This window comes from Microtus pennsylvanicus, chromosome 12 (genome assembly GCF_037038515.1).
Source record: "Microtus pennsylvanicus isolate mMicPen1 chromosome 12, mMicPen1.hap1, whole genome shotgun sequence".
Lineage (NCBI taxonomy): Eukaryota > Metazoa > Chordata > Mammalia > Rodentia > Cricetidae > Microtus > Microtus pennsylvanicus.
In genome coordinates this window covers 89,332,864-89,357,855 of record NC_134590.1, presented here as the reverse complement: position 1 = coordinate 89,357,855, position 24,992 = coordinate 89,332,864, and the positions used below count along the sequence as shown (strand labels likewise).

General features: G+C 38.0%; 1 protein-coding gene and 1 pseudogene across 1 annotated transcript in view; both read left to right on the top strand.

The window, feature by feature from the left end:
• Nucleotides 1-24,992, top strand: part of Psme4 (proteasome activator subunit 4) — a 113,599-nt gene that overhangs the window by 37,838 nt on the left and 50,769 nt on the right. Inside the window, exons 6-20 of the mRNA XM_075942510.1 lie at nt 111-174; nt 1,241-1,315; nt 2,985-3,107; nt 5,276-5,368; nt 6,178-6,443; nt 9,033-9,219; nt 10,235-10,324; nt 11,884-11,948; nt 12,214-12,364; nt 14,809-14,907; nt 15,145-15,214; nt 16,050-16,117; nt 20,039-20,254; nt 21,267-21,424; nt 22,927-23,022. Of these exons, the coding sequence (XP_075798625.1) occupies nt 111-174; nt 1,241-1,315; nt 2,985-3,107; nt 5,276-5,368; nt 6,178-6,443; nt 9,033-9,219; nt 10,235-10,324; nt 11,884-11,948; nt 12,214-12,364; nt 14,809-14,907; nt 15,145-15,214; nt 16,050-16,117; nt 20,039-20,254; nt 21,267-21,424; nt 22,927-23,022 (1,821 nt within the window). The remainder of the gene's footprint in view (nt 1-110; nt 175-1,240; nt 1,316-2,984; nt 3,108-5,275; nt 5,369-6,177; nt 6,444-9,032; nt 9,220-10,234; nt 10,325-11,883; nt 11,949-12,213; nt 12,365-14,808; nt 14,908-15,144; nt 15,215-16,049; nt 16,118-20,038; nt 20,255-21,266; nt 21,425-22,926; nt 23,023-24,992) is intronic.
• On the top strand, nt 16,553-18,193 carry LOC142832940 (lysophospholipase D GDPD1 pseudogene; annotated as a pseudogene).

Below are 24,992 nucleotides of genomic sequence, written 5' to 3'. Positions count from 1 at the left end.
GGTTGTGTGGTTACCAGTAAGTAAAGTAGACTTCGAAGTATAAAGAGTACCTGGTGTTGAACTGCTTTCTGTAGTCACTTGCTATTCATAACAATGCTTTTTTTCTTCAGACTTTGGTTTGATGAATTAATTGGCCTTTGGGTTTCAGTGCAGAATCTCCCACAGTGGGAGGGGGTAAGTCTTCCATTTTTTTCCCTTTCTATAGTTTTAAAATTGGATATAAATAAATCATTTAGTAAATAACTTCTGTTTCTGTTTCTTAGAATTTCTATTAATAATGGTATAGTTAATTCTTTTTCTTCCTTTTAAAATAATGCGGTGTTTCTGTTGGTCGGTCTGTCAGTCTGTCTATGTGGGTATATGCATGTGAGTGCAGATGTCTGAGGAGGCAGAGGCATTGCATCCCCTGGAGCTGGAGCTCTGAGTGTTTTGTTTTGGTTTTGAGGTGCCAGAGCATTCTTTATGAAGAGCTCAGTCTGTAGATGGTGAGTTGCAGGTCCTCTGCCATCTGCACCAGGCTGGAAGTGAGGCCTGGCTCCTTCAGCACCACAGAGCGCTTAACCTGACTCTCAGAAATGGTAACCTCCACAACACCCCCACCTAGGGGAACTTCCTGGTGGCTGTATGTGCTTGGCAGCTCTGGCTCAATTATAGGAACATCATGGTGGGTTCAGAAACATCAGGAGGTAGAAAGGGACTGGAGAAATACCCAGGTTGGTGACTCAACTGATGTCACTTGAACTTTGAGGGTAAACATAGCCTTTGTCATAGGTAAATCAACAGCAGCAGAAGTAGACAAGCGTGTATTATAAAGTGCATGGCTGTGTTTGCTTTAGTTAGTAATTACATAGGTACTGTTGAACATTTGATGGAGATATATGTATAAATTTTCCTTTCAACTTTAATTGTGCATAATGCTTGGAGGGGCATTTTCATTGCAATTGATTTTTAGTGGGTGGCATGAGTTAGATCCTAAATTTGCAAGTTTTTAAAACTCTAAGTCAAACTATATTGTTGTAATGATTGCTGAGAACAAATGAAGAGCTGGGCATGGTTACACACACCTGTAATCTCAGCACTTAGGAGACCGAGGCAACAGTATCATAAACTCAAGACAATTTTGGTACAAGAACCATCCCAAGAAATAAACAAATGAACATAAAGGAATAAGGATTATAACTGACATTTAAAAGCAACAAATATGTCTACTTAACATTATCTTATTTTTGTTTACTTTCAGCAATTAGTAAATCTCTTTGCTCGATTGGCTACAGATAATATAGGATACATAGACTGGGATCCATATGTACCAAAGGTAATTAGAACATTTCTATGTGTATGTCATAGTCCTGATACTAACATGTGTATAGGGGAATTTCTTTTGAAGATTTATTTATTTATGTACTTTATGTGTATGTGTGATTTGATTGTATGCACATTTGTACACCAGAAGAAGGCATTGGATCCCATGGAACTACAGTTATAGATGGTTGTGAGCCACCGGGTGGGTGCTGGGATTTGAACTCAGGACCTCTGGAAGAGAAGACAGTGTTCTTAACTGCTGAGCCATCCCTCCAGCCCTGAATTTTCTTTTAACCCTAATATCAAGTACTATATATGTCTTACCATGATGTACATGAACTATAACTTTCAGAATGAATAATTTAAAAAGTAGTAATTATTAGGAATACCATGAAATGTTAAATTTATTAGGAAAATTGTGAATTCACTCCTTCCAAAGAATTTTCTGTGCTAAATTAGGTTGCATTCCAGAGTTTTACCCATTTCCCCTGCTTTTAGTAATTAAAGCTAAAGAGCTAGAGGTGTGTTATTTCAGCTGTAGTAGAATCTCTGGCAAAGTCTTGCAGGGAGTGGGAGTGGATGTTTGAGCAAGACTGTAGTTAACTTTTAAAAACTGAGGGACAGAGGTAGGCCCCAATTTCCTCTCATTTGGGCTCCTATCAGCAATGACAGCTTTAAAATATAAACTTAATTACATTAAAATACAGTTACTACAATGCTGCCTAGCAGACAAAGTCTTAGGGAGGACTTGAAGGCAGCTCCAAGGTTTGAAGAGTGGAAGTAGCCTGCTAGACACTCTCATTAGGGCTGCTGCTGGCAGGTGTCCTTGGTGTAGAATGGGGGCGTGGGAAAGTGATATGTGTATGCAGAAAGTAAAAGGCTTCATGTTTGACATCAGTATCTTCATTTTTTTTATGTTTAATCATAAATTGTGTCATTGTTTGAGTACATGAATTTAACTGCTTCATATTTATGGCCTGTGACCTCAGAACATTATATAATAAATCTTTAATTTTTACTTTTTTTAATCTTTTTTTTTATTGAGAAAAGGAAAAAAAGTTTCCGCCTCCTCCCAGCCTCCCATTTCCCTCCCTCTCCTCCCACCCTTCTCCCTCTCCCCCTACTCCTCTCCCCCTCCCTCTCCAGTCCAAAGAGCAGTCAGGGTTCCCTGCCCTGTGGAAAGTCCAAGGTCCTCCCCCCTCCGTTCATATCTAGGAAGGTGAACATCCAAACTGGCTAGGCTCCCACAAAGCCAGCACATTAAGTAGGATCAAAACCCCGTGCCATTGTCCTTGGCTTCTCATCAGCCCTCATTGTTCGCCATGTTCAGAGAGTCCGGTTTTATCCCATGCTTTTTCAGTCACAGTCCAGCTGGCCTTGGTGAGCTCCCAATAGATCAGCCCCACTGTCTCAGTGGGTGGGTGCACCCCTCGTGGTCCTGACTTCCTTGCTCATGTTCTCCCTCCTTCTGCTCCTCATTGAGACCTTGGAAGCTCAGTCCAATTTTTACTTTTTAAAGAATAAAGGAAATTACTAGACACTCATAATTTTGCTTAGAGTCCCATGAAAAAAATGAGCGTATATTTAAGACTAATATCTAACACTCACCTAATTGTTTAAGGGCTCATTTTGATACTTATAAAATGTTTTATTCCTGTGTTTATTTTGTTTTGCTTTAAAAGATATTTACAAGAATTCTGAGAAGCCTGAACCTCCCAGTGGGAAGCAGTCAAGTGTTAGTCCCAAGATTTTTAACAAATGCTTATGATATAGGACATGCTGTAATATGGATCACTGCAATGATGGTTTGTAATAAACTATGTTTTATATAATTTACCTGTATTTTCTTTAACATGCTGAGTCAAGCCCATATTAATAACTTGGTTGGTCACTTTTGTTGAGTAATTTTCTTTCTTCTCTTCCTCTTTCTGCCTCTTTCCCCTTTCCTCCTCCTCTCACTTTCCCTTTCCCTTCCCCCTTTCTTTCTTGTTCCCGCCCCCTTTCCTGCACTTTTGCTGGGGATTGAACCTAGGGCTTTGTATATGACGCAATTCAGCTATTTCCTGATGTGGTATATCTATTCATAATTCTTGTATCTGTAATGTGGTCGTGATTCATCACTTGTAAATCTCCATATGAATTTCAGTGTCATCTTTCAACTATAAATACACTTTTAGAGCAGCTTTATATTAAAATTATAGGATTTATTTTAATTCTTATAGTAACTTGAATTGTTATTCTATGTTTGATAGTGTTTCTGTGGAAAAATCAGAATGTTCATACAAATTTACTGTGAGAAATTGAAATTCCCCCATTGTTTCATAGAGAGAACTTTAGTTTTTTTTTTGGATTTTCTAGACAGGGTTTCTCTGTAGCTTTTGGTTCCTGTCCTGGAACTAGCTCTTGTAGACCAGGCTGGCCTCGAACTCACAGAGATCCGCCTGCCTCTGCCTCCCGAGTTCTGGGATTAAAGGCGTGCGCCACCACCGCCAGGCAGAACTTTAGTTTTTTATAAATATTCAAAGGAGAAAAAATATTTTATGTTTATTTGGGAGGTTTCACTGATTGGGTAACGTCAATCTTGAATTAATTTTGCTATGTTTTCCCACATATTTCTCATTAGCAATTTCTTTTTTAATGTGAAGTTATAATTTAAAAAGTTATGCTAATTCTATCAGAAATTTGAAAATTGTGATATAGTGTTGCTGTGGTTTCTTGAGTAGTTGACCTCTTCTGGTTTCTATCTTGAGAAACAAACATAGGCTTCATTTGAGTGGGAGGGCGTGTTCTTAATACAATTTTCTGTTGTTATTATTGTTGTTTTATTTTGTTTTTCGAGACTTTAAGGGATGGCTAAGACAGGGTCTAGCTACATAGCCTTGACTAACCTAGAATTTACTATGTAGATTAGGCAGTTCTTGTAGTGATTTTGTTGCCCATGCCTGGGATTATAAGTATGAGCTAGTAAACCCTTCCTGAACATAATTTGATTGTCTCGCATGCTGTTGAAAGATCATCATGAGACAAACAGGAGAATGAACACCCATGCTGTGTAGCCTTTTAGATGAACGCTATTTTCTTTCCTTCAGTTCCCTCCCACCTTTGGTTATTTTGTGTTTAATAAGAGATTAATAAATAAAAATATTTTTCTTTTGAATTAAAATGTGCCTCATAAAATGTGTGTGTTGTATAATTTTTTTCATACAATGAGAAATTTACCCAATGATTATTTTTGTTTTGTTTTTCGAGACAGGACTTCTCTGTAGCTTTGGAGCCTGTCTTGGAACTAGGTTTTGTAGACTAGGCTGACCTCAAAGTCACAGAGATCCACCTGCCTCTGCCTCCCGAGTGCTGGGATTAAAGGCGTGCGGGCTTCCAGTGTTTCATTTTAAGAAATGCTTTATATGCCTTATGTTGCCATTGTGGTTTTTTTTTTTTTTTGGTAAATTGTATACTTGTACATGGGAGGCAAAGTATCCATGTGACGGTCAGAGAGCAGCACGGGGGAGTCTGTTCTCTCCATCACGTGTGTCCTGGGTTGAATGCTTTACCAGCCATTTCACTAGCCCCCATTGCCGTCATCCTTGATTATTACATCAAGTTGATAGTCTTTGTGTTAAATTACAGTATCCTTATTCTTTACTTAAGAACAGTAACATCTACTATTCCCCTAAGTTGCAAGGTGGCACTTTTTCAGTTCTAAAATTAGATTTAAGTGAGTTTCTCTTATGTTTATTGGAATGTTTTAAACTGATGAGTGCAAAGTTCACTAGGGAGTTGTTTTTGACTGATTTAGGGGTGTAACTGTTAGGATGAAGGGGTCCCACATTAAAGCTTTGTAATAGGGTTTGAGCTACTGATCCATCCATATACAGTATAAACTAACATTCATTCATTCTCTCTCTCTCTCTCTCTCTCTCTCTCTCTCTCTCTCTCTCTCTCTCTCTCTCTCTCTCTCTCCTGGTCTGGACAGGGTGGACCAAGTAAATTAGTACAAAAACATTTGGCTGGTTTATTTAATAGCATCACATCTTTTTATCATCCTTCAAATAATGGGCGTTGGCTGGTAAGTGTGCTCAGTTTGTATTGTATTTGAAGATTTAAAGATAAAGTTGTATTTACCTATTGCTCATCTTAGAACTGTAATATTTCCTGTCTTTCTTAAAAGCTTTGGCTCTGTGTAAATGGTTAGAATCGAGTCAGTGTGTTTACAAGACATATAGAAATAAAATAATATGATGATGCTACATGATTATTAGTGACAAAATGCTAAATATTGGCAAGAACATGATAATAAATAATGCCACGAAAGCATAGGCCCATTGTTTGAATTTTATCTTGTCAGCTATTTTAGCTTTGTCTTTTAATTGCCTGATTAAAGTGGCTTTTTAAAAACTATTATTTGGTAGCAAGGTACTTTTTTTCCTTCCTCCTCCTTTTTCAGACGGGACCTCACTCTGTAGTCCTGACTTTCAGAACTCACTGTGGGGACCAGGTTGATGTCAAGTTATCAGATATCCATGTCTCTCTGCCTACTGGATGCTAATTATTTGTGTGTGCCCCCAGTATGTGACTAGAAACTCGTTTGAAACATGGATTTAAGGCAAGGCAGTGAGGTACATGACTATATAGTAGGGAGATGACAGAACTTGTCTGTGCTATAGTGTGACCCTGTCTAAAGGAAATTAAAACAACAACATAAATCCTTGAATTTAGAGGTCACTGTTGGGTAGTTGGTATAGTATGTCTTTATGTGTGATTAGAGCACACAGTTCTTTGTATCCGGAGTATTCTTTTTTCTTGAGTGAGAGGAACCTTAAATATCTATGTTGGAAAGTTGCACCTGCCTAGAACCTATTGTTTCTGTATCTCCAGAACAAGTTAATGAAACTCCTTCAGCGCTTGCCAAACAGTGTTGTTAGGAGATTACATCGTGAAAGATATAAGAAGCCCTCCTGGTTAACTCCTGTGCCTGACAGCCATAAGCTTACTGATGAAGATGTTACAGACTTTGTACAGTGCATTATTCAGCCTGTCCTCTTGGCCATGTTTAGTAAAACTGGCAGTCTAGAAGCAGCCCAAGCTCTGCAGAACCTTGCACTCATGAGACCTGAGTTAGTAATACCCCCTGTGCTTGAAAGGTAAGTTTAGCTTGGTATGTATGGTAGATGCCTCAGTCATAGCTTACCTGTTTCTTCCTATGTTCTCCTTTTTTGCCTGTGGCATGTGTTTTTGTGTTTTTGATATTTATAGTCACCTGTTCTTAGAGGAGAAGCAAGGTGTTTTGTTTTAACTTGATTGAATTGGTAACTTTAGAGGCTTATTGACAAGAAAAAGTTAAATTGAAGGTACTAGCATATTTTAGATTATTTATCTATTTCTTAATACCCAGGCTTTTACTCATAAATTATGACTTTTTTGTTTGTATTAAACAAACAAAAATTGTCAGTAAATATTGAGAATGGAATAGAGAATTAATGAAGAAAATTTTATTGTCTTTATTATTTTCATGTATCACTATCTTCTATCAGTTATATTTCATTTCTTTTTTATGTTGAAATTACTTTCTAAAATTACATTCTACTAATTAACGTAGTGAGTTCTAGGTAAGCCAGGGCTCTATAGTATGAAATCCTGTCTCAAAACCATGGACAAAACCCTGTAATTTTTCTAGACAATTCGTGCTTACTTGTATGTGTAAGTATGTTTATGTGTGTCCATGAGCATGCACTTACAGGTGACTCAGAGGCAGAGGAGGGTGCTGGATTCTCTGGAGTTGGAGTTACAAGTGGTATAGTGTGCTGCTGGGGCTGGAAACTGAGTTCTGGTCTTCTGCAAGGATAACAATCTCTCTTAACTACTGAGCCAGCCCTCCAGCCTCAGAGTTCTTTTTAAATGTAAGGGGCTGGTGTTATAACTCAGCACATAAAAGCCCTTGCCACCAAGCTAGATGGTTTAAGTTTAGTTCGTGGAATACACATTGTGGATGGAGAGAACTGACTTCTTTGTCTTTTGATGACACACACATGTAGCCAGACCACATAAACAATAAATGTAAAAAAAAAAAATCAAAGCAAGCTGGGTATATTGGTACATAGTTTTGGTTCTAGCTACTCATGAAGCTAAGAAACATGGATGTTGCGTTCAGGACTTTGTGGCTAGCTTTGGCAACTCAGTGAGTCTCTCTGTCAAAAATTAAATAAGCAGGGGCTGGAGAGATGGCTCAGAGGTTAAGAGCACTGGCTGTTCTTCCAGAAAACCTGAGTTCAGTTCTCAGCTACCAACCACATGGGGGTTCACAACCATCCACAATGAGATCTGGTGCCCCCTTCTTAACCTGTAAGCATACATGCAGGCAGAACACTGTATATGTAATAAATAAGTAAATCTTTTTTAAAAAAATGAAATAAGCAAATGGAGATATAAAAAAGAAATCTTTAGAGTTTTGTATTCTCAAAATAAGAGTTAAATATTGTTTCTGCTTTTTTTATTTACAGTAAGGCATTAACTTGGATTTTTTTTTTCTATGCTGAATATTGAACCTGGTGTGTGGACAAGTGTGTCCTAGGCAAACACTCTACCATTAAACTACAACCCAGCCCATGCTTTCTGTTGTCTGACAGGGTCTCATTTTATAGCCCAGGCTTACTTCACACCTTGGAATTCCCAAGTGCTGAGCATACAGGTGTGCAGCACAAAAACTGCTTGTTCTTTTCTCTCTTTCCCTACTTAAAAGTGACAGTACTCTTGGGTTGGACACATGCTCACTTGCTGCTATTCCTAGCACCCACATGGCAGCTCACAACCATTGTGACTCCAGTTTCAGGGGGATTTAGTGCCCTTTTCTGGCCTCCATGGGCATCAGGCACACACGTGCTGAACAAACATACCTGCAAGCAAAACAGCTGTACACATGAATAAAAATAATTAAATCCAAAAAAAATGAACAATACTACTGTTATTTGCCTTTTCTGCATAAATAGATATTAAGATGCTTGCATATTTCTCTACAAAGTAGATTTTCAGAGGAAAATAATTGAAGTTCTGGATGAAGATCCTGAGTATCCACTTAAAAAGCTAGGTACCTATAACTCCAGTTCTGGAAAGGTGAGGATAGGAAGATCTTTGGGACTGGCTGTCTGGCCAGTGTAGCCAGTCAGTGAGCTCTGATTTCAATAAGGCTGTCTCAGAAGAATAAAGTGGAGAGATGTGGCTCGGTAGAGTCCTTTGTTAGTACCCACAAAGCTATGAGTTGAGTCCTTAGCACTGCATAGAAAACCTGACATGGTGTACAGGCTTGTAATTCCAGCAATTTAAGATCAGAAACTCAAGGTCATCAACAGCTTCATGGTAGTTGGAGCCCAACGTGGGTTACATAAAACACTATCTCAGAAAAAGAAAACGACTAAGAGATTGAGATTTTGTTTTAAGAGGAATGGGTAGAATATTTGCACTTTTGTCATTCTTAGTTCAATATGATATGGGTTAAGTTGGCTGAAACAATGAAAGTCTTAGTTTATGCTCCTTTTTTACTGGAGTCTGCGTGGAGACAAGATGAGACAGGGCTTTAGACTATGTAATATCTGTATTGTTCCTTTATGTGTGTAAATCTGTTTGTGTTAGTAGGAAATCTCCACTCTAAGCATTCTGCTGTCTATAATCTACAAGTAAAATGCAGTCTATGAACTTATATATTTAATTTCGAAACTGTATTTTCTTCTAATCTTTAGAACATATCCTGCTTTAGAGACATTGACAGAGCCTCATCAGCTCACAGCCACATTAAGTTGTGTCATTGGAGTAGCCCGAAGTTTGGTATCAGGTGGCAAATGGTTCCCTGAAGGTCCAACACACATGCTACCTCTGTTAATGAGAGCATTGCCTGGAGTGGATCCAAATGACTTTAGTAAATGCATGGTGAGCCTGTTGACGATTATGTTTTGTTGCAGTTAGACATCTTTTCTTTTTAGTTAGATATCTTTAAATGATAATGTAGCTCAATGTAAAATTGTATTGAACAGAGTTATATTGTTAATGCTTAAGTTGAGATTTGTGCACAATTGATTTATTTAATACCTTCTTTTGTAAGTAATTTTCCTTAGTTTGCATATATTTAATGGTGATATTTTAAAACTCATTATATTTTCAAGTTTTTCTTAGACATACTATAAGTTGTAGGATGGCATCTCTTGCCCTCTTTATCTACATGGGTAACCAAGAGAGTATGATTAAAAGTTACAGAATACAGATGCTGGGCATGGTAGTAGAAACCCACAGTCTAAGCACTTGGGAGACTGTGTCAAGTTTGAGACTAGTCTGGGCTACATAGTGAGACTGTGTCTCAGAATAACAAAAACATCTTCTCACATGAATAACAACAGAAAAGTTACAGGATATATAATTCCATCTCCTATTTCTACACATTTTCTCCTGATTTACTACTACTTTGCTGTCTTTTTCTTATCCTCTGACATTTTAGCGGTTCACTCTAATGTTACATTTTCAAGAGGAAGACAAAGTAACTTTTTAATGATTAAAGATTTGAGAACCATATATATAGTTCTCAGTATACAATGGGAATAAATTTTGTTCTAATTTTTTTTATTAAAGCAAAAGCTAGTTAATTGTTAGTAATCTTAAAATGTTTGATTTTAGAGGCGGGTGTAGTGGCTTACTCTCACAGTATCTGGTAGGCTGAGCTAGGAAGACCACCATAAATTTGAGGCATCATGAGTTTCAGGTTTACTTTAGCTAGTTTTGCTTTCCCATCACCTCCAGAAAGACAAAAATTAATTCTAAGTGAAAAATACCTGAAAGGTCAGTGTGGGGTCTCCCCTAAAATAATTTGAATATTTGTACTTAGCTTTTGGCATAATTTGTGATGAAATAGAATTACTAATTAATATTGCAAATTCTTTATCTCCTCCCATAGATCACATTCCAATTTATAGGAACATTTTCTACTCTGGTGCCTTTAGTAGATTGTTCATCTGTACTGCAAGAAAGAAATGACCTCACAGAAGTAAGGATGCTCTCTGGCTATAAAAGGCTTAACCGAAATGTGTTATTACCGTATATGCATAGTAATCTTTGCTTCTTCAAGAGCAGTTTTGGATAGGTTCTAGGAAGTACAGTTACTAAAAGGACAGGGAGGCTGGGTGCAGTGGTGCACACTAGTGCACATTCCCAGGGCTCAGAAAGCTGAGAACCTGTATTACATATCAAGATCCTGTCTCAAAAATTGAATAAAAATCATAAATAAAAAAATGGTACTTGTGTTTGCCTATTATACACGAGGATTTGGGGTCAGTCTCCATCACAAATGAAAAATTTGATTTTGTTTTTATTTTTTTTTTAACTACAATTACTATTCTGTGAGTGGGGTGGTATAGTTAGGAGCCATGTTGTCTCTGGTGGTGAAAGAGCTGTGGTACCTACCCTAGGAAGTGTGGTAAGCAAGGCTTACCTAATAGCTGGCATCTGCTGGTATATTTCAGTTTGTTGTAAGTTTTACAAGGTTTGTTCAGCATAGGTGGTGCTGTCTTGTTTTTCCATCCATCACTGCTTAAAATAACCTTCCCCAGGACTAGTGGCATTTAGTATGGAGGTTTTCTTCATTGCTATGGTTCTTAAAGAACTGTTAAGAAGCACAGAATAACTGAAGCTTCACTAAAAAGAAAACAATTTAAATGTCTTACAAATCAGAAATGCCCAATAGTCTTAGAAATTATAGATAAGAACACTTGGACCAGTAAGATACCTCAGCAGGAAAAGGCACTTACTGAGCAAGCCTAGGGACCTGAATTTGATCCCTAGAACCCATGTAAAGATGGAAGGTGAAAAGTGACTCTGTAAAGTTACCCTTTGACTTCAACATGTGTGTCAAATGCACATGTATCCACGACTAAAAAAAATTTTTTTGAATACCACTGAAACTAAAATTAGAGCCTTTAACCACACAAAGCAACACGCCAATTAATCTGGGAGGCTGAAGAAGCCCAATTCTCCACGTTCCTACTGAAAGATCCTAGATAGCTCTTCATTGTGAATATCTATCATCTGGGTACAGAGAAGTGCTGTGTATCATTACCTCAAGGAGTCACTAAGACTTTCATAGTTTCTCAACAATGATACCTTTGAACCAAGTATTCTTTGTTATGGAAGGTTGTCTTTCCATTGTGGAATATTTAATAGTGTATTTGTCCTGCTGTACTAGATACTAGACACTAGTAGTGCCAGCCTACCCAACCCTCCATTGTGAAAGCAGTATCCTGAGGTTGTCAAGTGTGGTCTCTTTTTTGTAAACATGTTGTTACTTGTATCATTTGGATGTGAAGTAGTTCAACACTGTCTTTTACAGCTTTTTGAAAATTGGGTTGATAACAAAGTTGTTGGTTGCCTTGATTCAAATAAAGCAGTGAAGTGGCTTTGAATTAGCATATGTAGTTATGGTGTTTATCACAGTATCCACACAAAAATTTACACAGGAATATTTTTTATTAGGTCATAATTAAATTTCATTAGTTCAGAGGGGAAAGGTTAAATATATTTGTAATTTTTTTCTACATTGCAATGTTATAGATTGAAAAAGAACTTTGTTCGGCCACAGCTGAATTTGAGGATTTCGTCTTACAATTTATGGACAGGTATGTTGATAACTCGGTCCTATTTTTTCTGCAGTAGCTTTAAAAGAGGGTGGGATGCGGATAGGGCTTTCCTAGAAAGTGATTTCTTTCTGTGCTATAACTTTTTATTTATATTTTACCCAAATCTGAAGTTGATAATGTAAAGTAAAAAAGACTTTTTGAGTCATGAAGAAATTGAATAGATCTGTCTTGAATAATAATAGCAATAAAGGTTATCTGACTGTCCCCAGTTTTTTGTTTCTAAAATATGCTTTGTGTTTTTTAGATGCTTTGGACTAATAGAAAGTAGCACATTGGAGCAAACAAGGGAAGAGACAGAAACTGAGAAAATGACCCACTTGGAGAGTTTGGTTGAGTTGGGTTTGTCTTCTACGTTTAGTACAATCCTCACACAGTGTTCCAAAGAAATATTTATGGTAAGAGAGCATTACTGCAAAAAGTAACTCCAGTCTTTTTGTTTAGTTGATTTTTTTTTGCATTGAGTGTCAGCTCCTTTTAAGCCTGTGCACATTGCCAGTTATCCTTTCTACTCAAGTGATGATTTTAGGAAACATTTTGGTCCTCATTGCAGAGTGTTTGCAGATACACTTGCTTTCAGAAATCATTGTGTGTGTGTGTGTGTGTGTGTGTGTGTGTGTGTGTGTGTGTGTGTGTGTGTGTGTAGGGGTAAAAAGATTCTACTTATTGCCATGCATTCTTCTCCCACAGATCGTGTGCAGCCAGGAATGTTCTTGAAAGTTACCTACTTAGTGACTTGTATTTTGCATTTTCAAACTTTGCTTTGTTTGTTTGGTTTTCAAGACAGGGTTTCTCTGTGTAATAGTAGCTGTCCTGGAACTAGTTCCTGTAGACCAGGCTGGCCTTGAACGCACAGAGATCCGCCTGCCTCTGCCTCCCTGCCTCTCGAGTGACTGCAGTTTAAAACTGAAGTGTTAGTGCATGGATTCTAATGTTCCTAAGCATAAGAGAGTTGTTAGCTAAATAATAATTGCATTAGATAAGCTTGAACAAGTGTAAGTTATTGTTGATTTCGGAATCAGTGTTAATGACTGCAGTATATAGTAAGTGTCTGTAAAGAGGATTACTAATTCTCAGTTGATGGTACAGTGTGATTAGGGGCAGTGAGTGAGTATTGGTTCTATACCCCAGACTGACCTTGCCAGTCTTTCTACCTCCTTCAAGTGCTGTGTTTATAAGGGAGCATCACCTTGCCTGACATTGACTACAATTTTTTTTAATTGGTAATTTAAAGTAATTAATGAGAGAAGTTTTAAAAATTATGCCATCACATAATAGGAATTATATATCCTCAGTATAATAATGTTATGGTGGATTAAAATTGATGTCCTAAAGTACCCATTCATCTGACAGTGACTCATAGCTATGGGTATATGGTTTTTAAAATGACTTTCTGTTTCTTTCCTTCCTTCCTTCATTTGAGATTAATCAACATTTAACATGATCATCTTGATTAAAAGCTAAGCTATACTACACCTACTAGGGATATATGAGTATAGCTTAGCTATAGAAATTAGTACACACCCGTTGTCCTAGCATTTGTTTTGTTTTTCAAGACAAGGTCTCACTATGTAGCTCTGGCTCTCCTGGAACTCACTATTTAGACAAGACTGCACTTGAACTCAACAGACCCTGCCTGTCTGTGCCGCCAACCCCCACGCTGGGATTAAATCATGAGTTGCCGCACCTACCTTTAGTCTTAGCACTTGAGAGGAGGACATAGGAAATACAAGAATTCAGTATCATCCACAGGGCAGCATGACCACATGAGACCCTGCTTCAAGCAAAAACAGAAACACAGACAGCAGCACAAAGAGACTATAAAGAATCTAAAGAAGTGAACATAAACCATCTCTTAACAAACAAGACTTATTTCTAACTTTTGGTATTTGTTAATCCATTCCTTTATGTAGGTTAAGATTTTTTTATATCACCGTACAATTAGACTTCTTCAAGTCTTTGGGGTTTTGTTTGTTTTGTTTATGTATGTATAGGTTTTTCTCAGGATAGGGTTTTCTGTGTAACAACCCTGGCTGGCCTTAAACTCACAGAGATCTGCCTGCCTCTGCCCCTCTTAGTGCTGGGATTACAGGCTAACCCCTCCACTGGCATTTTGTTTTATTTTTGTGACAGGTGTTGGTTCTGCATCCCAGGCAGGCCAGCAACTTGCTGTGTATCCCAGGCTGGTCTCAATATACAATGATCCTCTTGTCTCGGTTTCTCAGTTTCTGGGATTATGCAACATGCCCCACGGTTGGCATGTTTCTATTGTTTAAAGTAGATATAACAATTTGTACTTGATACTTGTCAGAATGACAAATTTTAAGAAATAGATACCCATAAAATTTTCTGTTCTATCAAGGTGATTGCATTGCATTTGGATTCCATCTGCTGTAAATGATACATCGCATTTCTATTTCAAATCAACCATTGCTCTTCAAATGCTTTCTGTTTGTCTTTTAACTTATTCCTTCCTTACCTTGTTTTCCCACTCCCTTCTCTGTGTGCGGGTGTGTGTGCTACTGTACATGCATGTGGAGGTCAGAGGACTACACTTGACAGTCTGTTCTCTCTTTCTATAACATGAATCTAGGGATCAAACTTAAGGTAAAGATGCCAATCACCTTCACTTGAAGAGCTGTCTTGTCAGCCTTCCCAAGTGTTGTTTCAGTTAGATTCATTACAGAGACTGTTGAGCCCCGAACGGAATCAGTGCTTAACATTTTACTTCTCAGTTACTGTTGAAGTAGTTCAAGTATTATTTTCTTTAATGTTCTACAAGGTGGTTAATTTCTAAAGAATTACACTGATTTGGGTGTTTTCTTATCTTCTGTATCAACAGGTATCCCTTCAGAAGGTCTTTAACTTTTCTGTTTCTCATATATTTGAAACAAGAGTTGCAGGACGCATGGTAGCAGACATGTGCCGTGCTGCTGTAAAGGTAAGTTCTATTGTATTTTGTTTTTTGCCTTGCTTTGTAGCCCAGGTTGGCCTCAGACATTCTGTCTTCCTACCCAAGTTCTTCAGTGATGGGTATGGGCTTAATTCATTATTTCGTCATAACTTGTTACTAAGACACATTGATCTTGCCAACAATAGTGCTGCTTCATATTTTGTGACTGTTGAGTATTTACCAAAAAAAAAAAATGACACCTTATTTATACAAATACATTTTCAGTGCTGCCCGGAAGAATCCTTGAAGCTCTTTGTTCCCCACTGCTACGGTGTTATAACGCAGCTTACAATGAGTAAGTCAGAAAAAGGAAAACTCATTATTCTCTCTGTGTGATTTTAGATAAAGTCTCTCTTCACTCCTAAAACTCAGTTAATATCAACATATTCTCAGTTAGGTAGTATTTATGTTTTATCTATCTATCTATCTACCTACCTACCTACCTACCTACCTACCTACCTACCTACCTACCTACCTACCTACCTACCTATCTATCTATCTATCTATCTATCTATCTATCTATCTATCTAGTCTCTCTGTGTAGCCCTTAAAGTTCTGGAACTCACAGAAATCCATCTCCTCTGCCTCCTGAGTACTAGGATTAAAGGTGTGCACCCCTGTGTCTCTGTTTCACACATACACAAAATGTGTCATACAGGCTGGTAAGTAGCTTTGAAGTCATGCCGTATTAAATTAATATTTTTATGAAACACTTATCCAGAGCTACTTTGAAAATGTCCCGTTTTGTGAGATGTCACTTGGCAGGAATCTTAGTTAGCTTATTGATTTTCAGTTTTGATTTCTTTTTTTTTTTCCCCTTGTTTTTTTGAAACAGGGTTTGCTGCATAGCCCTGGCTGTCCTGGAACTCACGCTGAAGACCAGGCTAGCCTCAAACTCAGATTCACCTACCTCTGCCTCACGAGTGTTGGGATTAAAGGCATGCACTGCCACTTCCTGTTGATTTTCTTAAAAATTGATTCCATTTCCCTGTTTGTTGACTTCACTTTTTTGAAGACCTAAGTCTCCCTGAAAGAGTTTCTGAACTATTAGGGAATATAAAATAGAAATATTTTAGCATCATCTATCCATGGACTTATGACTCTTTTATGGTGCTATCTTGCCATTTTAGATGATGATGTATTGAATGAAGAAGAGCTAGACAAGGAGTTGCTGTGGAACCTTCAGCTTCTGTCTGAGGTATTGTAAGCATTTGCAAGAAAAATGTTTGCTTGCTTCTAGAGTTTAGTTTTTGTTGTTGTTGGATTGATGTTAAAGCATATGAAAAGTCAGATATTTGGGAATTTACTATTGTTGTTACTGTTATTTTGATGAGACTAGGTCTTGTTAAATTTTTACACTATCCTGGAATTCATGGTAATTTTTCCTTCTTGGGCTCCTGAGTGCTGAAATTGTAGGCATGCACCAGCAGGCCCATGCTCTGGGAATTTCTCATTACAGTTTTAGAAAGATAGAAATGTTCCCAGTCCAGTTTTCTGTTAAAAAAAATGAATAACCAGCTGTGCTGAGGGCACCCACTGGGGGCGAGCAAACCTTGAGCAGCTGCTGGTACCACAGCCTTTGCTACCGCCACAGCGCAGTGGGGTTCAGAGGCCCAGAAGGTGGTGACCGAGGATAACATCTACCACGGCTTTTTGCCTTTTCTCTACCCTGGGAGGGTATTTGGTCATGTCGTTCTTGTTGCTTAAATACCGAACATTGTTGGACCAGAGAAAGAAACAGCGATTCCTCAATAGGCACATCTCTCACCACGGAGGTGCTGGAGAACACAATGGAACTGATATGTTGGAACTGGACTGCCATATCACAAAAGATGTACAAGTTGTAGTGTCACATGATGCAAATCTGAAGAGGTCAACTGGGATCAGTGTAAATGTCTCTGACCTCAAACACTGTGAGCTCCTACCTTATCATTTCAGAGAGTATGCAAGTGTGAAGGAAAAGATAACTGCATTCCATTGCTGAAGGAGGTGTTTGAGGCTTTTCCTGAGACCCCCATTAACATCGACATCAAAGTCAACAACAGTGTGCTGATTAAGAAGGCCTCAGAATTGGTGAAGCAGTATAAGAGAGAGCACCTAACTGTGGGGCAGTGCCAGCTCTGCAATTGTAGAAAAGTGCTACAAAGAGAACTCAGATATTACCACACTCTTAAGCCCACAGCATGTTCTGCTCATCCTTGGCCTTTTCTTCACTGGCCTCTTGCCCTTTGTGCCCATTCGAGAACAGTTTTTTGACATTCCAATGCCTTCTATCATACTGAAGCTGAAAGAGCCACACACTATGTGCAAAGGTTGGAAGTTTCTCATCTGGCTTTCTGGTACCTTATTAGTGTGGAAAGCTCTATTCCACCACCTCACTGCCTGGGGCATCCAAGTATATGTTTGCATGCGTACAAAAGAACATTTGATTTGAGAGCAGCTGGAATGATGACAGACTACCCAACAAAGCTGAAGGATTTCTTAAATTATTTTTCAGCATAGAAAAGGTCCTCAGAATTATTCAAAGGCATCATGACATGAAAAGATCTGAGGAAAGGTGTGTCAGCATTGTTTTTTCCTGAGACATCCCAAATGGTAGAAAGGGTTAACCAGTCAAGTTTTCATTACCTCATTTTAAAGCCTATGTGGGAATGTAGAAACTTCTCTATACTGTATATTTTTTTGCAACAATATTGCACATTTTATATTGGTAACTTGTTATGAAATGTAAGTAGATTACTCACTGATCAAGATGACTGTATGTGATGCAGTATTCTATTGTAAATCTAAAATCAAAGACTAAGGCCAAATTGGGCATTAGCCATCAACTACAGTAGAAGAAGATTATTGAGCTGGACTTGGTGATGCATTCAAATCCCAACACTTGGAAGGCTGATGAGTTCAAGGCCAGCGTGGGCTACATAGTGCTCCCTGACTTTAAATTTAAAAAAAAAGAAGAAGAAGAAGAATTGGGTTAATTAGCATTTTAAAGTCTAGTTTCTTGAGTTCTTTATATATTTTGGAGATCAGACCTTTGTCTGTTGCGGGGTTGATAAAGATCTTCTACCAGTCAGTGGGTTGCCTTTTTGTCTTAGTGACAGTGTCCCATGAGCAAGGAAGTCAAGACTGTCAAGACCGTGAGGGGGGCACCCACCCACTGAGACAGTGGGGCTGATCTAATGGGAGCTCACCAAGGCCAGCTGGACTGGGACTGAAAAAGCCTGGGATAAAACCGGACTCTCTGAATATGGTGGACAATGAGGGCTGCAGAGAAGCCAAGGACAATGGCACTGGGTTTTGATCCTACTGTATGTACTGGCTTTGTGGGAGCCTAGCCTGTTTGGATGCTCACCTTCCTAGACCTGGATGGAGGGGGGAGGACCTTGGACTGCCCACAGGGCAGGGAACCCTGACTGCTCTTTGGATTGGAGAGGGAGGGGAGGGAAGAGGAGGGTGGGGAGTGGGGAGAGGGAGAAGGAAAAGAGAGGCAGGGAGGAGGCGGAAATTTTTAATAAGAATAAAATAAAATAAACAGCAAAAGAGAAAACAAAAATTAAAAAAATAAAATAAAAACAATTATATCATGAAAAGAAGAAAATTATCGAAGGCCATTACAGCCTCTTTGAATTGTCTAGTCATGTTGAGGTGCATTTTAGTTAAAGGGAAATGCAGTGGAAGAAGAGCCCTACAGTAGAGGTTTAATAGTTGACCAGGTGTGTGCTGTTGATAGAGGGCAAGCCCAAGTAAACAGCTCATTACTCACACAGAAATCGCCTCTGTGGGCTGAAACAGACTTCGCAGTTGCAGTTCTTAATGGGGACGCTCTGAGTGCAATCTTTTCAGGTGTTAGTGCTGCTGTGTCTATTTTTTAATGCCTTCAAAAATGGACTTTTTAATTGTAAATTAAGAGAAGATCCATTTAGTCATGTTTTTATGTTTCCTCTAAAGAAATACACGATTCTTACCTTTCGGGCTTGACTTGACTGTTTGAATCTCCATCTCGATTGTGATACCACAGTCCCAGTAAAGGTTAAGGCGGTGGGAGCGCAGCCCCCTTGCAGGTGTTTTTAATGTGAGCCACCTGCTCTCAATCTTCAGGAGCTCAGTCTGCTGAGGATCAGAAGCCGGCAGGCTTAGCCACATTAGGCCTTCTGCTACTTTCTGGTGGGGCTTCATGCAGACCTGTTTCTTACCTGTGTGACTGATTCTCATGATCTCAAATTGAGATATAACTAAAATATAGACTAATGAACATCTTTTGCCTAAACTATGTCTCTCGTGTGGGGTTTGCCACAGATAACTGTGAAGGATGGCCTTACTCTCCCATCTATTGCTTTGTTGTTTAAACTGTAATAAAGTTTTTCAAGAATAATAAAACAAAACAAAAAAGGAATAACCTATTACTTAGGATATTATCAAAGATTTGGAATTTTTATTTATGTTATATTTTGGATTTTTGTTTGTGTGTTTGTTTTGTTTTTCAAGACACGGTTTCTCTGAATAACAGCCCTGGCTGTTCTGGAACTCAGTTTGTAGACCAGACTGGCCTCAAACTCACAGAAACCCACCTGCCTCTACCCCCTGAGTGCTGGGATTAAAGTCATGAGCCACCATGCCAGCTCACGGTTTTTGTTTTTTGGGGGGACTCGGGTTTGTCACTATATAACCCAGGCTGGCCTCAGACTTACAAAGATCTGCCTCTAGAGTGGTGGAGTTGAAGATCTGTACCAACATGCCTAACTCTTAGAAAATCTTTACCATTCAAGCTTGCATTTTATTTATGAGTTAGTTTAGAAAGTTAAAAACGTATTTTGTTTTCTTTTGAAAAAGATGGTACTTTGGCATGTAAAACATAGGTGTTTGGATTTTAAAAAGTTAATAATTAAGGTATAGTTAAAATGACATTTTTGAAATTATTCAAAGTCATTTACAGAAATTTTTTTTAAGCACTGTAATGTCAAATACTGAACCTTGAATTGATTTTTGGTTCTGGATGTAAAACCAAATTTGTTTTTGAGTTTTTATTTCTTTTTTGAGGAAAGGGTTTCTCTGCATAGCCCTGGCTGTCCTGGAACCACCACTGCCCAGCTGCCTTCAAGTATTTTTTCTGTCTTTTCAGATTACTCGTGTAGATGGGAAGAAGTTGCTTCTGTATAAGGAGCAACTTGTGAAGATTCTCCAGCGAACCCTACACCTCACCTGTAAGCAGGGCTACACACTGTCTTGCAATCTTCTGCATCATCTTCTTCGTTCTACCACACTAATCTACCCCACAGAATACTGCAGTGTGCCGGGTGGCTTTAACAAGCCTCCTTCTGAATACTTCCCTATCAAGGCAAGCATTTTCAATCATTTTGGATTAAAGAATAAATATATTGGGTTATTTTTAAAAAATAATTCAGAGGTATTGTTTTTTCCTGCTGTGTATAAAAATGTCACATCTTTTCGGGAAGTTTTATTTATTTATTGAGTGTGGGTATTTTGTTTGTTTGTGTCTGTGAGCCATATATCTCTCCACTGCCCCCAAATGATAGAAGAGAGAACATCAGATCCCCTGGACCTGGAGTTGCAGAGTTGTGAGTCACCACATAGGTCTGAAATCAAACTGCTGTGGTCTGGGAGAGAATTCAGTGTCCCAGTTCTTTTTATTAAAGTACATTGCTTACAACTTATTGGAGGGCTAGAGAATTGGCTCAAAGGTTAAGAGCACTGGCGGCTGCTCTTCCAGAGTTCTTGAGTTCAATTCCCAGCAACTTATGGTGGCTCCCAACCATCTATAATAATATCTGGTGCTCTGTTCTGGTATGCAGGGGTACATGTAGGCAGAATGCTACATACATATACATACATGCATACAAACAAACAAAGAACAAAAATACTCTGTTATTGGAATTATTAGACTCATTCATTTTAACATGTCATGAAGCTAAAACTCTACCCTCTTTTCCTGCTACATGGCCTGGGCTGGACTTGATGTTGTGATCGTCCTGTACTAGCCTCTCCTGTGCTGTGATGTATAGCTGCTGTGTGCCAACATACTTGAATGGTTTTCTGCTTTTCTGCCATGGCTGGGCCGTATCTCACCTCATTAGTTATACATTATCTCAGGCCTAAACTAGCTACCTTCATATGAACTTCCTTTCTCTTCTGCAAGAAATGCATATTAAGTGGCTTTTAGAGAGACATTTTTCAGGGGTATAATAATAATAAAGGAGTAATGATATTGTCATGAGTCTTTTTTGCATGTATCAACATATTATTTCTAGGTCTGATTTTAAATTTATAAATGTTGTGTATACATGTTTCTCTCCAACTTTACAACTTAGTGAAAAGCTTCTCTTTCCTAGGACTGGGGTAAGCCTGGAGATTTATGGAATCTGGGGATCCAGTGGCATGTTCCTTCTTCAGAGGAAGTTTCTTTCGCCTTCTATTTGTTAGACTCCTTTCTTCAGCCTGAGCTCATCAAACTCCAGTGTTGTGGGGATGGAGAACTTGAAATGTCTAGGTTAGTTTTCTTTAGTAGTATCTTTCAAAATTTAATACCTGCCCCAACCTCTATGTCTGATGTATATGTTTACTTTTTTTTTAAATCTTTTTTTAAAGATTTATTTTATTTTATGTGTATGAGTGTTTTGCTTGCATGTGTATGCCTGGTAGTCACAGACATCACAAGACTTTGGATCCTGAGCCACAATGTGGGTGCTGGGAACTGAACCTAGGTCCACTGCAAGAGAAACAAGTACACTTAACCTCTTAGCCAACTCTCCAGCTCTATGATTCATAACATATTCAGTGTTTGTTTTGAAAATATACATTAAATGCACTGAGAAAAATTTATCAATGTTGAAACAGGTTTTTGTGGTTTTGGTTGTATAAGGTTTGTTTTTGTTTTTTTGAGACAGGGTTTCTTATAGTCAAGGCTGGTCAAAGATGACCCTGAACATCTGGTCTTCCTGCCTCTACTTCCCAAGTGCTGGGATTATAATCATGTTCCACCATTCCCAGGTTATACAGTGCTTGGGATCAAACCCAGGACATCATGCTAGACAGTCACTGGGTTGATCATCTTAGTCTCATCAAAACATTTTTGGTTTTTGGTATTGTTTGTATTTTCTTTTTTTTTTTATTTTGAGACAGATTCTCACCATGTAGACTATGCTGGAACTCAAGAGATCTGCCTATCTCTGCCTCCCAAGAGCTGGGAGTAAACATATGCACCCACCACACTAAGACCACCTACCCATGTTAAATACTAAAACTAATTCCCATCTTACCCTCCCAGTTTTTGACAGAAACACTTCTACTTAGCGATTTCACTTGCTTATTTTGGAAAGTATAGGTAAGGTATACCCCTTTCAAAGGAAAGACCTTTATCTGTCTATTGAACATTAAACTTATTAAGTAGCTCTCATTGTTGACATTGAGTTTACTTAACTGAGATTTTCTTTCTTTTCCATAGGAATTTAATAAGAAATAGTTACTATTGAATCCATTAGACTTTTATATTTTGAAGTTGTTTTGAAGATTCCTAAAATAATAACAAGAGATTTAGTGTGTTTCAAGTCTGCTAAACTTCTTTTTGGAAGCAAATGTGTGTGCAGCTAGATTTTTCTTTTTTCCTTCTTCCTCCTTCTCCTCCTCCTTCCTCCTCCCTTCTCCCCCCCCCCCAAATTCCATGTTTGAAATTTGAAGTAAGATAGACATTCTTGGTATTGTTTCTTGTTAGTGGTAGTTATTTTTGTATTTAATTAATTAAATTAAAATTTGCTTCTCAGAGTACAGTTAGTCAGTACATGTTACTAATTATTTAAAACCTGTTTAAGAAGGCCTATTATCAGCAATAAATATATTTATGTTGTGTTACTCAGTGATAAGCCAGTACTTATTGTGCCCATGACCATTAGATAAAGTTTTGTTCTTCTCCCTAGATTCTAGATTTTCTAGAAGTCTTGTTAAAAATGACTTAGGAATCTTCTAAAATAAAATAATATGTTTTGTGTTGTATAGAGATGATATTCTACAGAGTCTGACTATCGTACACAGCTGCTTGATTGGCTCAGGGAACCTCCTACCTCCGTTGAAAGGAGAGCCAGTTACTAACTTGTAAGTAAAGAACAACCTACCTGTTTTGCTCTTTTGCCATTTGACATATTTTAAGTTTACCTACTCCATGGGCTATTCTTAATGTTGTTTCTGAATTGTTTGATCTTCTATATTTGTAGCTCTTAGGGCAAAAACACCTAAGGTATAATTTAGGTCTATGAAATTCTTAAAGGCTTTATACAGATCTTTATATGGTAGCAAAATAGAGTATCTTCAGATGTTAATACATTTAAAAGTAATAGCTGGGAGGTAATTTAGGATTCATACTTTTCTTTTTAAAAAGCAAGCAAACAAATAAAACAAACCCTATTTTGCCAGCGATCCGCATTGACTTAGGATCCTGCAGATGAGTGTTAATATTGCTCTTCAGTCCATCATGTAGAATGTTTAATCCGATGCTGGCACTGCCACCCTGGCAACACAATATGGAGATGCCATGACATGATACCATGCATGAGCTTGGCATGAATAGGTCAGCAGCCGGATATTACCTCGGTGTTCTGAATCCCCAGCATCTGTCTCATTGCTGAGAAAGCTAATGAAGACCACACAGGAGTAGATAGCTGCCCTTAAAAATTAGGGATAGAAGAAATTATTTGCTGATTTTTTTTTTTCAATTCAATCATAAAAGACTGAGGTAAGAATAGTTTAAACAGGACATGACCATATTTTGTATAGCCATTTGGAGTTATACTTTCCAAAACATAATTGCCTCTTATTTTCCCTAAAAACATTTATCACTGAACTTTAAAGTGTTAAGTTTAAAAGTAGTAGTGTCATTTTAGGTCAGAAAATCTGTTTTAAATTTGTTTAAGATCTCGCTAAGTCTTTTAAAAAATTAGATCTTTACCCATGTAGTTTATAGTCTATACAAGAATAATTTTACTAATATTTTTGTTAAGAAAGATCGATTTTCAAATATATTTTAAAATAAGAGCCCTTTGAGCCTTTTCTCTTTAATGATCTTAATCCTGTACCATATTGTAAAAAATCCCTGTATAGCACACACAATGCTATTTCATGCTTACCAAATTGGGTGTCAGTAGAGCTCTACAAAAAGTGTTAATAGGGAGATTGTGACATTTAATGCAGTAGTTTGTCTTAAGAGCTCAATCGTGTCTTACGGTGGTTGGGATGCAGTGGGCAGTTGAGGAGACTCATGTGTTAGCCTTGCAGTTCACCTCGGCCTGTAGCTCTGCCATGTATACTGTCGGAATGAATTGAGGCATGCATGTCTTCATCTTTCTTCCTGAGATTTTCTGTTTGTTTGTTTGGTTGCTTGTTTTTGTTTGAGATGGAGGTCTCCTTTTGTAGCTCTGGCTAAGCCTGAAACTCACGTCAGTGCTTCTATCTTAAGCCTCCAGAGTATTGGGATTGCAGGTGTGAGCCACCAAGCCTAAGTTTTCTCTTTTAAAGTAAACTTTCATCATGACAAAAGTTCCTTATAACCTGGATTCAGTGGCTCACATATGTAATCACATATATATTGGAGAGGCTGAAGTAGGAGAATTGCAAGTTTGAGGTCAGCCTGGGCGCATAGCAAGATTTTGTTTTACCCTTTCTTTCCTCAAGAAAAATTCCTATGCTTGTTTATTAGAATGCCATTTTGATTTTTATATAATGATATGCCTTATCTGATAAAATGCATATATTAATAAATATATAATACAATAACAGCACTATTTAAGTTCTAAAATTGACACTGAGTTCTATTCATGGGGTTTCCACCAGAAATATGTTAGACTGAAAAGTTTATGCTTCAGATTTTTCAGATTTAGCCAGGTATGGCGGCTCGTACCTTTAATTGTAGCACTCTGGAAGCTGAGGTAGGAGGTTGGAAAATTTGAGGCTGGCCATAGTGAGACTTTGTCTCAGAAAAAGAAAAATGGGGGTAGGTGAAGGCAGAAACCTTCACTTTTAGAGTAAAAATTTATTGGAAAATATGAAATCATAAGAAACACATTGAATAT